Genomic DNA, 12,702 nt, shown 5'->3' on the forward strand with positions numbered 1-12,702 from the left:
ATGGGATTGTCTCAATCCCTCAAAATGTTCTTTCGTTTACTCATGAGACCTCTACAGCATACTTTGTCACGTGAGCAAATCCAGCTCCCTTGCGCTAATGTTGTCTGACTCGTTAAGTTGTAAATTTTCCTGATGATTCACAATACTTAGGAGCATATTATGTATGAAACTCATTGATGTAGGAGCAGCACTCGAATTCGTACAATTTCCCCAAATTGCTTTTCGTTTAAAGTTTAGAAAGTGTCGTATCATCAAATGCGGCCCCAGTGCTTAGCTGCTTTCTGACCAGATATGGAAAGAGCTTTTAAATTTTTAAACATAGAAAAATGTACCTCCATTTTAAGAGCTTACTTACTCCACCACTGATTATTATGTATGAATGTTTGATGTGAACGAATAGCTATAACTCTGAAGCGGAGGTATGCGGAGAGACTAGCCAAAACATCAAATGAAACATAACTAAAATATCTTAACAAAATTGCAGAGAATTGCAAGCTACAAAATTTACCCAAAAAGTTATGAGTACACGGGATAATACAGAGTGTATCAGTGGCTATGTTACAAACTTCTAAGGCATACAGTACACATAAAATAAAGACAAAAAGTTCATATAAACGTGTGTCCGGAAACGCTTCGTTTCCGAGGTATTACAGGGTAAAGTCAAAAATTTTTTTTTTCATCTTTCTGAAATATTTTCTTTTTTTTTAATACAAAGTGTATTATGCCTTAAAGTAAATGTTCAAAATTGGCTCCGTTACTTTTAATGCATGCCTGTGCCCTTCGCATTCAATTCTGTTTCACCCTTGCAAATGTGCCCCAACTCATTTTCGACGTGACGTTCGTAATTGTTTAGACGAAACCTACGAGCAGCGATGGATTGAACGTGGAGGACCAGTTCCGTGGCCGCCACGTTCCCCAGATCTCAACCCTCTCGATTTTTATTTATGGGGCTACTTAAAATTGTTGATATACCAAGTGCCAATTACAATAGAAGAACAGCTTCTAAATCGAATTCACAACGCATGCCAACAGATAGAATTGGATACGGAGGGCACGGGCGTGCATTGGAAGTAACGGAACTCATTTCAAACATTTAATTTAGGGCATAATACACTTTGTATTAAAAAAAAAAGAAAATATTTCAAAAAGATATATTTTTTACTTTACCCTGTAATACCTCAGAAACGAAGCGTTTCTGGACACACATTTATATGAACTTTTCGTCTTAATTTTATGTGTACTATCTGCTCTAGAAGTTTGTAACAGTCACCGAAACACCCTATATATAGTGACGTACTGAACCCATGCCTAAGGTGTTTACGATGTCCATCAAAATTTACTGATAAATTAAAATAAGTTGTCCACTAATACTCAGCTTAATGAATCGCGGCCAAATTTTAGCCATAAGCGTCTTCAATATCCTACGAAATTGGCAAAAACATAGGTAAGGCAGTAGACAGTGTCGTGCCAAGCTCATTTTCAGATGGTTTACGATTATACTTTATAGTTGAGAAACACTGAGCACAAGAACAACTAAAATTGAATAGCGAATTTTCAGGCAACTTTTAGCTACAAATGTTTTTCCCACATTCTGCGAAGTTATTCCAAGTATATACTGCACCATTAAGCTCTTCGCGGAAGACCCGTTGATGCCTCTGACCTTATGAGAGGTGGAGGTACAAATTTATATAGAGAACATAGCAGTTCTTATAAAGAATCACCTAGACAGTTGCATCTCTAGTACCTTTCTGGAGGTGTTGGATACAGTGTGCAGCCGGTGCGAAGGAGAAAACCTGGTAATTAAACCTAGGACAAGAGTTATTGTTCCGTTGACCAAAAGAAACCAACTGGGCCTGAAAGAAGCCTCCCTCTTTGGTGCGACGATTTCATTCCCAACAGAAGTGGTGTATCGTCAAGGATGGATCACTATTATGGCTAATACGGTGCCAATAGCATTAATCTCCCTATGCAAGAGCAAAGGGTCATCCTCAGAGATCGGTGAGACAGCCTACTTAAAATCTGCTCAGACAGGCAAGCGGAGTCGTGGTATCTCTCCGTTTTAATCCCAAAACAGTTTAAAACTGTTATATGATTCTGAATGCTCTGAATAAACATAATCCATTCGTGCGAATGTATGTAAATACCAGATCCTTAAGAATTCCAAACTAATGACGGTGCCGCCACTTTCACCGAGGAGGCGGCGTATTTACTCTTCGTGGAACTTGAACCAGAATTGGAGATTTGTCACTGCTTGACGGAAGCAGAACTCCAGAGATGGGGAGGGCTGAAACTCTAGAAGTACTGGAGCAACATACCGAGTATTGAACTTTCCAAGAAGTTGCTGACAGAATAGAAGGAGGGGGCCTAACCCCTCGAATGGTTCAACAGGCAACAAGTAATAATCTGACTTTTCTACAAATGTTCTTAATATCCTGTGAAATTATAAAAAATATAATGCAATAAACAGAGGCTTGCCAAGCGGGATTTAATCTTGGTCAGCAGGGTAAATGAATAGACCTTATTAAACAGTGAGGGTCGAATTTAAAGGTAGTGTGCGCGTTTAGGGTAATTACTGAATTTACCTTAAGATTGATGATTTGCCTCATTGGCCAACCAGACTAAAAATTTTGGAAATGCTCTGAAAAATCACTTGGTTTTGGATACTTTTTCTCTCTGTTCCCTAAATAGGAACCCAGCCATTTCCGTGAAATCGTTGGTGGATTTGAAATACGTCCAGGAAAACATAATCTTCAATTTCTGCTACGCGAATCTCTTTTCGGCAAAGGTCATTTGAGTTCATCCAGAAACAGGCACTCGTCATCGTGTATACAGGAACAGTCTCAGATTTTGCCGTTTTCAAGGTCAGTCTCTGAGAAATGTATACTTCGACTGGATACAAAAATAGCACGCTTGAATCTCCAACTTTTAAATATTTTTCTGAGGATCGTGGAGGTTCACGTAATCTCCAAACTCTCCCATATTAATGCAACAATACGTGGTGTCCCAAAAATATGCCGACGGACTTTAAAGGGTGGTGGTGGACATCAATACAAACTTTTTTTTTAACGAACGTACGCTCGCAAATGCGCAAATAAAGTATTTTAAGTTATATCAAATAACGAAATTAATTTTTGATTTAGTGAGACACCACTGTCTTTCATTGAACATACTTTGTTTCAATTACGTTTTGTTATTGGGAAACACAAATATCTCTTTGTCACACTTAGACATTCCAAAGATGCTAATTGTAAGAGCGTAGTAGGTATTATTTGTACATTATGATTATTCAGTTGGCATAGTAACGTTGATTTTGTCGACTTTAAAATCAACGTTTGTATTGAAAATGGAGGTTAAGTTTTCATTTAAAGAACTTAATGACATGTACCAATGGATTGGACAAAGAGGTCGCGCAGACTGGCCCGCGCGCTCTCCTGATCTCGACTCCCTAGATTTTTTCCTTTGAAGTCCTTTCAAATCTCTAGTGTACGAAACGCCTTTTTGTAATGAAAGTACATCTCTCAGCGAGAATAATGGTTGGTTGCACACATCTGGATGATATTCTCAGAATTTTTCATAGGGCTCGCGAGTCAAAAAACTCAAAGAACTCAAAGAACAAAGAAAGACGGAGCAATCTTTGTATTGAAACAACTGTCCATCATTCTGAACAATTACTTGCAAATTATTGTTTATTTATCAATAAAGCAACGTTTAACGCGAACAAAAAGTAGTCATAAGGACCAGAGCCATATTGCCTTGTTTCCACTCAAACAGCTCATTGGCGGGCATGTGTTTATTTAAGGAAAAAGTTTGTATTGATGTCTCCCACCAGCCATCAAAGTTTGTTGATATAGTTTTGGGGCACCCAGTATAAATAAACGGAAAGGATGTTTTAAAGTCGTAGAGCGTATATTCTCCAGAGATTAGTCGTATAGTCTTTTGAGCATAAACCAGCTGGAACGTATTCAAAGCGAGACTGCCTAATCGGGTTATTCCTTTCGAATGGGAGACAAATTATCCAGATTGCAGCCCATTGTTCGAACTTCAGCTCCGTTTGGCCGGATCGTTAATTAGGAATACTAACAATCTCGGATCTGGATCAGCGCCCGTCTATGTAGGTTGGCAATTTCGCATTTTTGTTGATAGACATCGTGTCGCCTGGACCCAGATATGCATCAGGCAGAGATGTGAGACAATACAACAAAGCCAGACACGAAGCTAAAAATACACGAGGTGTCGAGAAAGAGCTGGGCCAAAAGCCAACATTTCCGGCGCTTTGTAACTCAGTCCAGCCACGTAACGCTAAACACCAACAATTTATCCCAATATTTCCATAGTTTTTAATTCGTGTAAGTGCGGCTCTCCACATCCAGAGTGCGACAAATGTAGTGATAAATTCAGTACAAAAACTAAATAAGGTAGGACGGTTTCAGGTCTTTAATAGCAGCTTTCATCACACTCTATAATAAGACAAATGAGGCCGCCTCCTAGGCCGAAATGACATCACTTTTTGGAAGCCAAACTTGGGTTTTACATAATTAACGCTCATTTTAGCCGACACAATTAATATGCAAAAGAGGCTATGAACAGTCCAACAAAACCATCGCGATTGGATGGAAATGGCATACACAGGATAAGGGAGTTTGAACTCGAAAAGGTATATCTACTCGGCGGTCCGCATGGTGTTCTATAATCACCCTACAATCCAACTACCCACAGGTTAATCTAATAGAAGAGTTCGACATCTTGCAGATAGTGGGAGAAGGATGGTTTGGCAAAATCCTCTTGGTGGAACACAAGGCCACGGACACGGAGATGGTCCTGAAGGCCCTGCCCAAACCCTACACGGCCCTCAAAGACTTTTACAGGGAGTTCCACTACGGACTCAATCTGAGGTGCCATAAAAACGTGATATCGGCCTATGATGTCGCCTTCGAAACCGCTGGGTTCTATGTGTTTTCGCAGGAGTATGCTCCATTAGGTGAGCTCGAAACCGCTTAAGGAAGTTGTCCGGCCTACCGAAAGGAAAATCTTTTAGATACAGGAAAATAACTTTCAAACAAAGGCTCATTGAAATGTACAATTTATCACAGAAGCGCTTTTGAAAAAAAATTACAATGCGTCATTGAACTTGGCACAATACTTCTCTCCAATTATCCTAATATATTCTCTATTTTTTAATACCAATTCCATTGGCGTAGAGGTTACTTGCTGTGTAGTTTTCGAAGCGTCCTCGTACGCGAGAACTCAAAACTGTTGACACTCAATTATATACGCGGCGTTTTTTCTAAAGGAGAGCGAGAGAGTATTTGCTTTGATACCTTTTTACATATACTTAGTCATTTAGATATACCTTTTTTTTACCCTTCAGTTACAACATAGCCTTTGGAATTCAATACATATTCTTTTCTGTTTTCCAACCAAGTGAGTTTAATTATCCAGTGCGACCATTCCAAAAAGTTAACGCGACCAATAGCTCCTCCACATTTCAACACTTGCCGCACGGAATTCATTTAAAATCGAAATCTCTGTGGGTCGAAAAATGTTCGTACTGCAGACTGCTTTTCAAAGAAAAATCCTAGTGCGCCACTGAGGACAGTTTCAGTGAGTTTTTTAAAGTTTGGCTCAATGTTTCTGTTGAAATACGCACTACATTTACATGATTATTTAAATGAGGTTCCATTGGTGTAGAAGTTCGCTTTAGCAGGAAATAGAAAATTGCGTCACTTAAAAATGGCATTACGTTCATTTGTTATTTTTTCCAACTTTTTTTAAATTATTTATTTTTAACTTCTAGGTCTCTTCCATATCTAGGAAAACGTCAAATTACTAAATTATTGGAAAACTAACTTACACACTGCACGTGGCAACCACCAAACATACAGGGTGTCCAGTGTGCATTGGAAGTATTTAAAGAACCGCGAAAGCTGGAAAATCACAATTTAGTATGCAGCCATTTGAGTGCAAGATCTATTGATTGAAAATATTTTCAAAATGGCGGCACATCCAAAATTTTCGGAAATTGATTATTTTATATGGAATGACTATGTTTTTTATATTTTTTTTATGATTCCATGTTGAATTTCAGGTCAACTTTATATGACATACTGCTAATCGAAAATGTTAACTTTCGCTGATAAAATTTTTTTCATTTAAAAATTTGACAAAAATTTTCTGTGCAAAGAAAATTCGCTAGAGTGAAATTAACAAAATTTGGAACAAGTTGAAACAACAAAATTTTGTCAGTAAAAAATCTGCACTTCATTCTTCTTAATTTCAATTTTGATAATCATCCACGGGGTGGTCTGTTAATTTCACTATAACAAATTTTTATTACACAAAAGATTTTTGCCAAATTTTGAAATAAAAAAAATTATCACCGAAAGTCAACATTTTAGGTTAGCAGTATGTTATATAAAATAGACCTGAAATTCAACATGGAATCATAAAAAAAATAAAAAACAGTCGTTCCGTGTTAAATAATCAATTTCCGAAAATTTTGGAAGTGCCTTCAATTTGAAAATATTTTCAATCAATAGATGTTGAACTCAAATAGCTGCATATCAAATTGTGATTTTCTAGCTTTCGCTCTATCTCTAAATAGTATTAATGGGCACTCAGCTAAAGACACTCTGTATATCTATCAGAGAAAATTCGCTCGGCTAAAGAGCGAAAGCATCGACTTTGCTTATAAGCGAAGGAATTATGAACGCAGATCTCTGTAGATTCTTTTGGCAATGCACTTTGACCTGACCGGATCAAAGCTCTTAAACCAAAAAAAAAAAAGACTTAAACTATGATAAACACGTGTTCGGTGATGGCAACTATGGATATAGCTCTTTTCTGTTTTTTAAAGGTGATTTGACTTCGAACGTATCGGACACAGGCATCGGCGAGCTGCACACCAAAAGGGTGGCCAAGCAACTGTCTTCGGCCCTGGAATATATCCACAAAAACCAACTGGTGCACAGAGACATCAAGCTGGACAACATTCTAGTGTTCAAATCCGACTTTTCCAGGATAAAACTGTGCGATTTCGGCGAGACTAGACCAGCCGGATCGGTGGTTTTACGCAGGAATGAGTGGCTCCCTTACGCCGCTCCTGAAATCTTGGATGTGAACACAGACGAGAGTTATATGTAAAGTCAGTAGCCTCGTAAATTCAGTTTTAAAGCTAACACTTTGTAGATGCCACACATCCCAAGACGTGTGGCAGTTCGGAATAGTGATCTTCGTCTGCTTGACTGGCTGCTTGCCTTGGCAAAAGGCCGCTAGTGATGACCCGAGGTACATGCGCTACTTCAACTGGCAAACCAGCAACTTGCCCATGATTCGCCAGCCCAAGCTGTTCAAATTGGTGTCCTCCAAGGCTCAAAGGTTCTTCAAGAGATACTTGGAACCGAAGGAGGAGCGACGGCCAAGAAACTTAAAGGATGTTTATAGGTAGGTAAGTTGTGGTACTAAGACGGATCTGCAATATTCTTCATGGGTGCTTGCCATACAGACATCTGGAGGATAGATGGATGTCTAAAGGAATGGAGAAAACGAACGAAACTTTAATGGAAGAGGAAGGTTTGTGTCCCTCTATGTACAGCTTTCACAGCTCACCAGATGAAAAAAATAAGCTGTTGCGTTCGCTTACCCAGTACGGCCTGGAAACCACGGTGGACCGAGTCGCAAAAAAAGATCGGATAAGAAAGTGGATAGAGAATAGCGTGATCACAGAGGAAGATGACGATATCGCGGATATTGATGAAGATGAGCCAAGAATCTCCTTGAGAACTCAACCAGTGAAACACAGCCAAAGCGAGAGGAGACCTAAGCCTCGCAACAGGCGACCGCCAGCGAATGAGAAAGAGTACAAACCCCCCGTCGATCCTCGGCTACCCCTAAAGGAGCAGAAGGTCAGCAATGGCGGCAATAAACCCTCGTTGAAAATGACGAACGTCTTGCCCTTTAAAAATGTAATCGTTCACCCTGACTCGCAAGCAACGTCTTCCGATAGTGCCATCAGCAGTGACAGCTCTACAGTAAAGATCGAAAACCGGAAAATGGGACTTCCTTTGGATTTTAAGAATGGTACAGTTAGACGAAATATTTCTTTAAGGTAATTAATTAATGGCTTATTTTGTATTTTAATTATTGGATAAATGACTTTTGGATTAAATCTGAGCGTTATTAAACATCTTTTTTATGACATAAGTGTTACCTCCAGGGTATGTTTTTTACCAATGGAATCAAATAGAATTTTAACTATAAAAGGTCAATCCAGGAGGTTTAAGACTTTCGGTAGCTCGGTCCCTTATGTGAGCGCAGCCAAATATATCTACCTGTAAATGGTCCAATCTGCGCATTTTTCTGTACCTCAGAAACTGGTTAACATATAGATGTACCCCCCAACTCTGATATTTCCAAGATCCCTTCCCATTTTTAACTATAATTAGCCATAAAAAAACTTAAAATTAATAATTTATCATGTGCATAAAGTGGGGTTAGGTAGCAAAAATGTTCAACACGAATACACTGTTGCCAGATTCACAAATGCGGCTTCGATGCAGTAGGATGTGTGTGGGAATTAAATAAAAAATCATGAAAAAAAAATGGTGAGTTGTCAAAAATATCAAAAAAAAATAGCTATAAAGTAGAAAAGGACCAAAGGCAAAACATTCGATTTTAAATCAAATCTGGACTTTTAAATTCAACGTACCTCAGGACTGCATTTTCAGGTATTACTGTTCTAGTCACTCAACAAATTTATTGTGTAATAATTTCTACCTTTGCAAAGTAAATACCACTTTCCTACTCTGGAAATGGTATGGATTGTACCTCGGATCAGTCTCAGTCTACTCCTGGTAGGAAACAATGCTTGTATGTTCAAATAGTTATTTGTTTTGTAAGCATAACATGAGATTATGGCCAGGTTTCCTGCATCAACTTCTGATCCTTTTAGTTTGCCTTTGTAGCAGTAGTAACCAGTTTGATTTCACTTGTACTCTTTGCCTATAATTCTTGCCTTCACCCAGCACAATACAGGCAAATTATACAATTTATATAGGACATCTCAGGAACTACTGAGGACAAAGAAAAGTGAACACAGGACTCCCAGCGTCTTTTTTGGCAACATGTCTAGAACAGTGATTTAACATTTTCATTCATCTTTGGTTTTCTGACCAGAAGCAAGAGTTTGAGTTTGGCCTTATTTAGAAAATATATTTGTTACATAAATATGATTCCTACAGTATCAGGACACATTTTTGAGTAGATAATGATAATATTCAGAAAATTTTTACAGTTCAGTCAGTTTTTCAGCTATAACATAAAGTTGTACTTTTATAACATATAAATTGTAATTGATTTATGCATCATTGGAAAGAGGATTTTTCCCTTTAAAAGGGACTAACACATGTTGGGACTAGTATGGGCCAAATATACTTTTTTGAAACAATACTGAAGGTATTAACATGATAATTAACTCATGAGGGTTTATAGAAAATGGTCAGACAAGAGATTTTACTATTTGTTTTCAAAAAAAGTCATCAACAATGCTCTATTCATTTTTTCTTTGTCACCTATAGTGGCCAAGATTTCCCATATAAACTTCTAAATTTGCCAATCCTGCACATTTCTGTATACACCTTCATTATACTTTATTAATAAGGGGCAGATCACTGAGGTATTTTAGTGCACATGCTAAAGGTGTTCTTAAGATATCTTGAGGTTTTTTGTGTACAAAAATTAAACAATAGTGTATTCCTCTCTTATAATTTGCAATGAAATTAAAATTAATTAAAATTTTAGCCTAAACAATCCCTCAAATACTTGTCAATACCCACATTAAATCCAGAAAAATCACTATCAAATCCAGGCAATACGGTTCATATCTCCAATACAATTTGTATAGAAATGGATGGTCCCCATGACTATGCTTTTTTGAATGATTTGAATTTTCGCCGAGCGAGGAGTGAAGAAAATATCCATTTTAGGTAAGTTTCCTCTGTGTTATATCTCTTTAGCTTAGAGTTCTCCGCTTTAGTTCACCTCACAATTTTCGGTTTCCCTCTGGTTTTGTATGTGAGGAACGGTATTTCTCAAGTTTCACTGAGGCACATAGTCCATTCCAAGAAACCCAGTTTGGAAGTTCATCAGTACAAAACGGTGGCTATTATACGTGCATACCACAGCAATCACTGTATAGAAATTTTGAATTTGGCCAGAATATCACACCTCACAATTTCCTAATGCATAATCGCAACGTCCAAAACATACAACAAAGGCGAGTAATTTAAGTGTTTGATAACATTTAATTGAAACAGGTTCATAAATTTAGATATTTTGTTAAGAGAAGTGATAATGCGGCAGCTGTAGCAAACAATCAAGGAGAGATTACTGAGATTTTAAAGGTTACCTACAAGTCACTGTAAAATTATATTGTTATTATTTTTCCATTCATACACTTAAAGGTGCTTTCCAAAAGATACTGGCAAGAGGTGAATCGCCAGAAAAAGAATTCAGCTAAACACAGTTTTGAGTTTCTCTTAATGTCTTACAATGTTCTGGCTCAAGATCTACTAGATGAGCACCCATATTTGTACAGATTCCACAACCCTAAAGCCCTCAATTGGGAGCTTAGATGGAAGAATTTGTTCAACGAAATCAAAACTATGAGGCCAGATGTTTTATGTTTGCAGGAAGTGCAGCATTCTCACCTTAAAAGCTATTTTAGGTAAGTCCCTGTATGTGTATGCAGGGTCGTAGGGGTTGTTTTTATAGGCTTATTGTGAAAGGTGCAGGTGTAGTATTTATTGAATTCATAATAAAGTTTCAATTTCCCAGTAAGCTGGAAACGTTGGGATATGAAGGACTATACAAGAAACGCACAGGAATTCGCTGTGATGGTTGTGCCATTTATTACAAAACTGACAGACTGACTTTAGTTGAATATGAAACCGTCGAATTTTATCAGCCGAACGTTTCGGTATTGAATAGGGACAATATTGCCATTATTGCGAAGTTTTGCCCTCGGCGGAGCCCTAGCAAGCAGTTTGTAGGTTAGCGAATTTGCGATATCTGTACAATGGGTCCAAAAATATGTCATAACTTTGTCAGGAATATAAATAGTAAAATTACCATAGTATTGAGTACTGGATAGTTTGCCGGTAACATAATGATCTCCCATTCAATATTTCCGACAAAGTTATTCCTAACACGCTTACCAAAAGTCATTTGTATCTTCTAGAAATCAGGAGATTACAATTATGTTATTTCAGTCGCAACCACTCATTTATTGTACAACCCGCGAAGACAAGATGTTCGGTTGGCCCAAACTCAGCTACTGCTCACCGAAGTTGAGCGTTTGAGTTTCTATTTTAATACCAAGGGAATGCCCAAGTATTGGCCGATAATCATTACCGGGGATTTTAATTCCACCCCCGATTCAGTAGTATATGAGCTGATAACCAAAGGTTTTCTTAAATATGACCACTTAGCCAAAAATAAGATGCATCAGGCGGAGTCGCCGCGGCATGGGAGTGTTTTGGGTAAGTTAAAGTTTTGTATTAGTTTATTAAAAGAAATTCTTAATAATTGACGAAATGGGATACGATTGCTATACGCAACAAGTGAATACTTGTTTTTCTTTTGCAACATTCATTTCTCTATGCCTTTACTTATGTGAATCATTTATGCTAAATATGTCTATTTGTTTTACTTCTAGTACCCAGCCGCTTAGAAATAACCGACTCGTGCCAACACGCAAGTTTATTACAACGAAGAGAAAAAAATGAAGATGTTTCTAGAACCGAGGAATTGGCTCTTATTAGACTTCACCACAGCGATAAAAACGTAGTTAAAGTCAGTTCGAAAACTGTCATAGATCTGGACTTATTTTCGTCTGGAACATTAACTCATTTGTTTGCTTTGAAATCGGCTTATCAGCATGGATTGCGAGAGGATCCAGAAGGTAAGTAGTATTCGAAAACTCGCACAGTACGCATCAAGTACGACACTATCGTCGATTTTGTCTACTCTCCTACTGTGATAGTGAAATTCCGCACAAAACGGATACAGATAACTGCGGTCATGTTGCTGCACTAGTGTGGAAGTCTATGCAAAATAACTATAATAAATTTTCCAGGCACGACTTTTCATGACGAATGGATAACAGTGGATTATATCTTCTACAGTGGCAAGAAACGGGGCGATAAAGTGGACGACCACAAGTTGAACTTGCTGTCAACTTATCGGTTGCCGCTAAAGAGCGAATTGGGGTGTATGAGCACCCCGAATAGCCTAATGGGGTCCGATCATTTAAGCTTGGTTGCCAAGTTTGACTTGAAAGTATAATTAGTGCAGTTTTTGACGCAGTTCAACAATGTCCTGTTCGGAAGAGTCGATATTGTAATTTCTGCTGAACAACACGCCATTCATCAAATATACTTTAATGGGAGCTAACCTCATATTTGCCCCGTTTTTGTAATAGTTGTACAACTGTTACCTCTGTTGACCGGGGTCAAAAATGGCGGTTTTGGAACATTTTTTTAGACTTTTGAATTGCATTTCATTAACGATTTCTGTGATATGTAAATACGATCCCGTTAAGAAGATATAAGACGAATACGTGTGTAATACATCTCATTATGAAAAGTTCTATTTTCATGTGTTTATTTTCCCGCCTGTGGCGAAATTTGAATTTTTGAAGTGTCAAAG

The 12,702-nt window shown here is 37.9% G+C and overlaps 2 protein-coding genes across 3 annotated transcripts; both read left to right on the top strand.

Moving 5' to 3' along the window:
• Window positions 1-4,144: 4,144 nt before the first annotated feature.
• LOC136411686 (serine/threonine-protein kinase SBK1-like) lies at window positions 4,145-8,164 on the top strand. The gene is made up of 6 exons (XM_066394344.1): window positions 4,145-4,415; window positions 4,552-4,654; window positions 4,717-4,978; window positions 6,854-7,136; window positions 7,186-7,440; window positions 7,502-8,164. The coding sequence occupies exons 2-6, from the start codon at window positions 4,580-4,582 to the stop codon at window positions 8,106-8,108; spliced, it is 1,482 nt and encodes a 493-aa protein (XP_066250441.1). The 5' UTR covers window positions 4,145-4,415; window positions 4,552-4,579; the 3' UTR covers window positions 8,109-8,164.
• A 421-nt stretch (window positions 8,165-8,585) lies between these two features.
• Window positions 8,586-12,639, top strand: angel (protein). Of its 2 annotated transcripts, none has more exons than XM_066393989.1 (9): window positions 8,586-8,849; window positions 9,796-9,980; window positions 10,031-10,270; window positions 10,325-10,397; window positions 10,458-10,720; window positions 10,831-11,045; window positions 11,265-11,534; window positions 11,711-11,956; window positions 12,131-12,639. In XM_066393989.1, the coding sequence occupies exons 1-9, from the start codon at window positions 8,808-8,810 to the stop codon at window positions 12,337-12,339; spliced, it is 1,743 nt and encodes a 580-aa protein (XP_066250086.1). In that variant the 5' UTR covers window positions 8,586-8,807; the 3' UTR covers window positions 12,340-12,639. The 2 variants fall into 2 exon arrangements, with proteins under 2 accessions (XP_066250086.1, XP_066250087.1); XM_066393990.1 differs by having other exon boundaries at window positions 8,594-8,723.
• Window positions 12,640-12,702: the final 63 nt, after the last annotated feature.

The sequence above is a fragment of the Euwallacea similis genome, chromosome 10 (assembly GCF_039881205.1).
Source record: "Euwallacea similis isolate ESF13 chromosome 10, ESF131.1, whole genome shotgun sequence".
Lineage (NCBI taxonomy): Eukaryota > Metazoa > Arthropoda > Insecta > Coleoptera > Curculionidae > Euwallacea > Euwallacea similis.

Coding starts and splice junctions, on each gene's coding strand:
- LOC136411686 (XM_066394344.1), top strand. CDS start 4,580: ATGAACAGTCCAACAAAACCATCGCGATTGGATGGAAATGGCATACAC. Junction 4,655..4,716: donor GGGAGTTTGAACTCGAAAAG/GTATATCTACTC, acceptor AACTACCCACAG/GTTAATCTAATAGAAGAGTT. Junction 7,137..7,185: donor AACACAGACGAGAGTTATAT/GTAAAGTCAGTA, acceptor AACACTTTGTAG/ATGCCACACATCCCAAGACG.
- angel (XM_066393989.1), top strand. CDS start 8,808: ATGGTATGGATTGTACCTCGGATCAGTCTCAGTCTACTCCTG. Junction 8,850..9,795: donor TCAGTCTCAGTCTACTCCTG/GTAGGAAACAAT, acceptor TTAAAATTTTAG/CCTAAACAATCCCTCAAATA. Junction 11,046..11,264: donor CCCTAGCAAGCAGTTTGTAG/GTTAGCGAATTT, acceptor ATGTTATTTCAG/TCGCAACCACTCATTTATTG.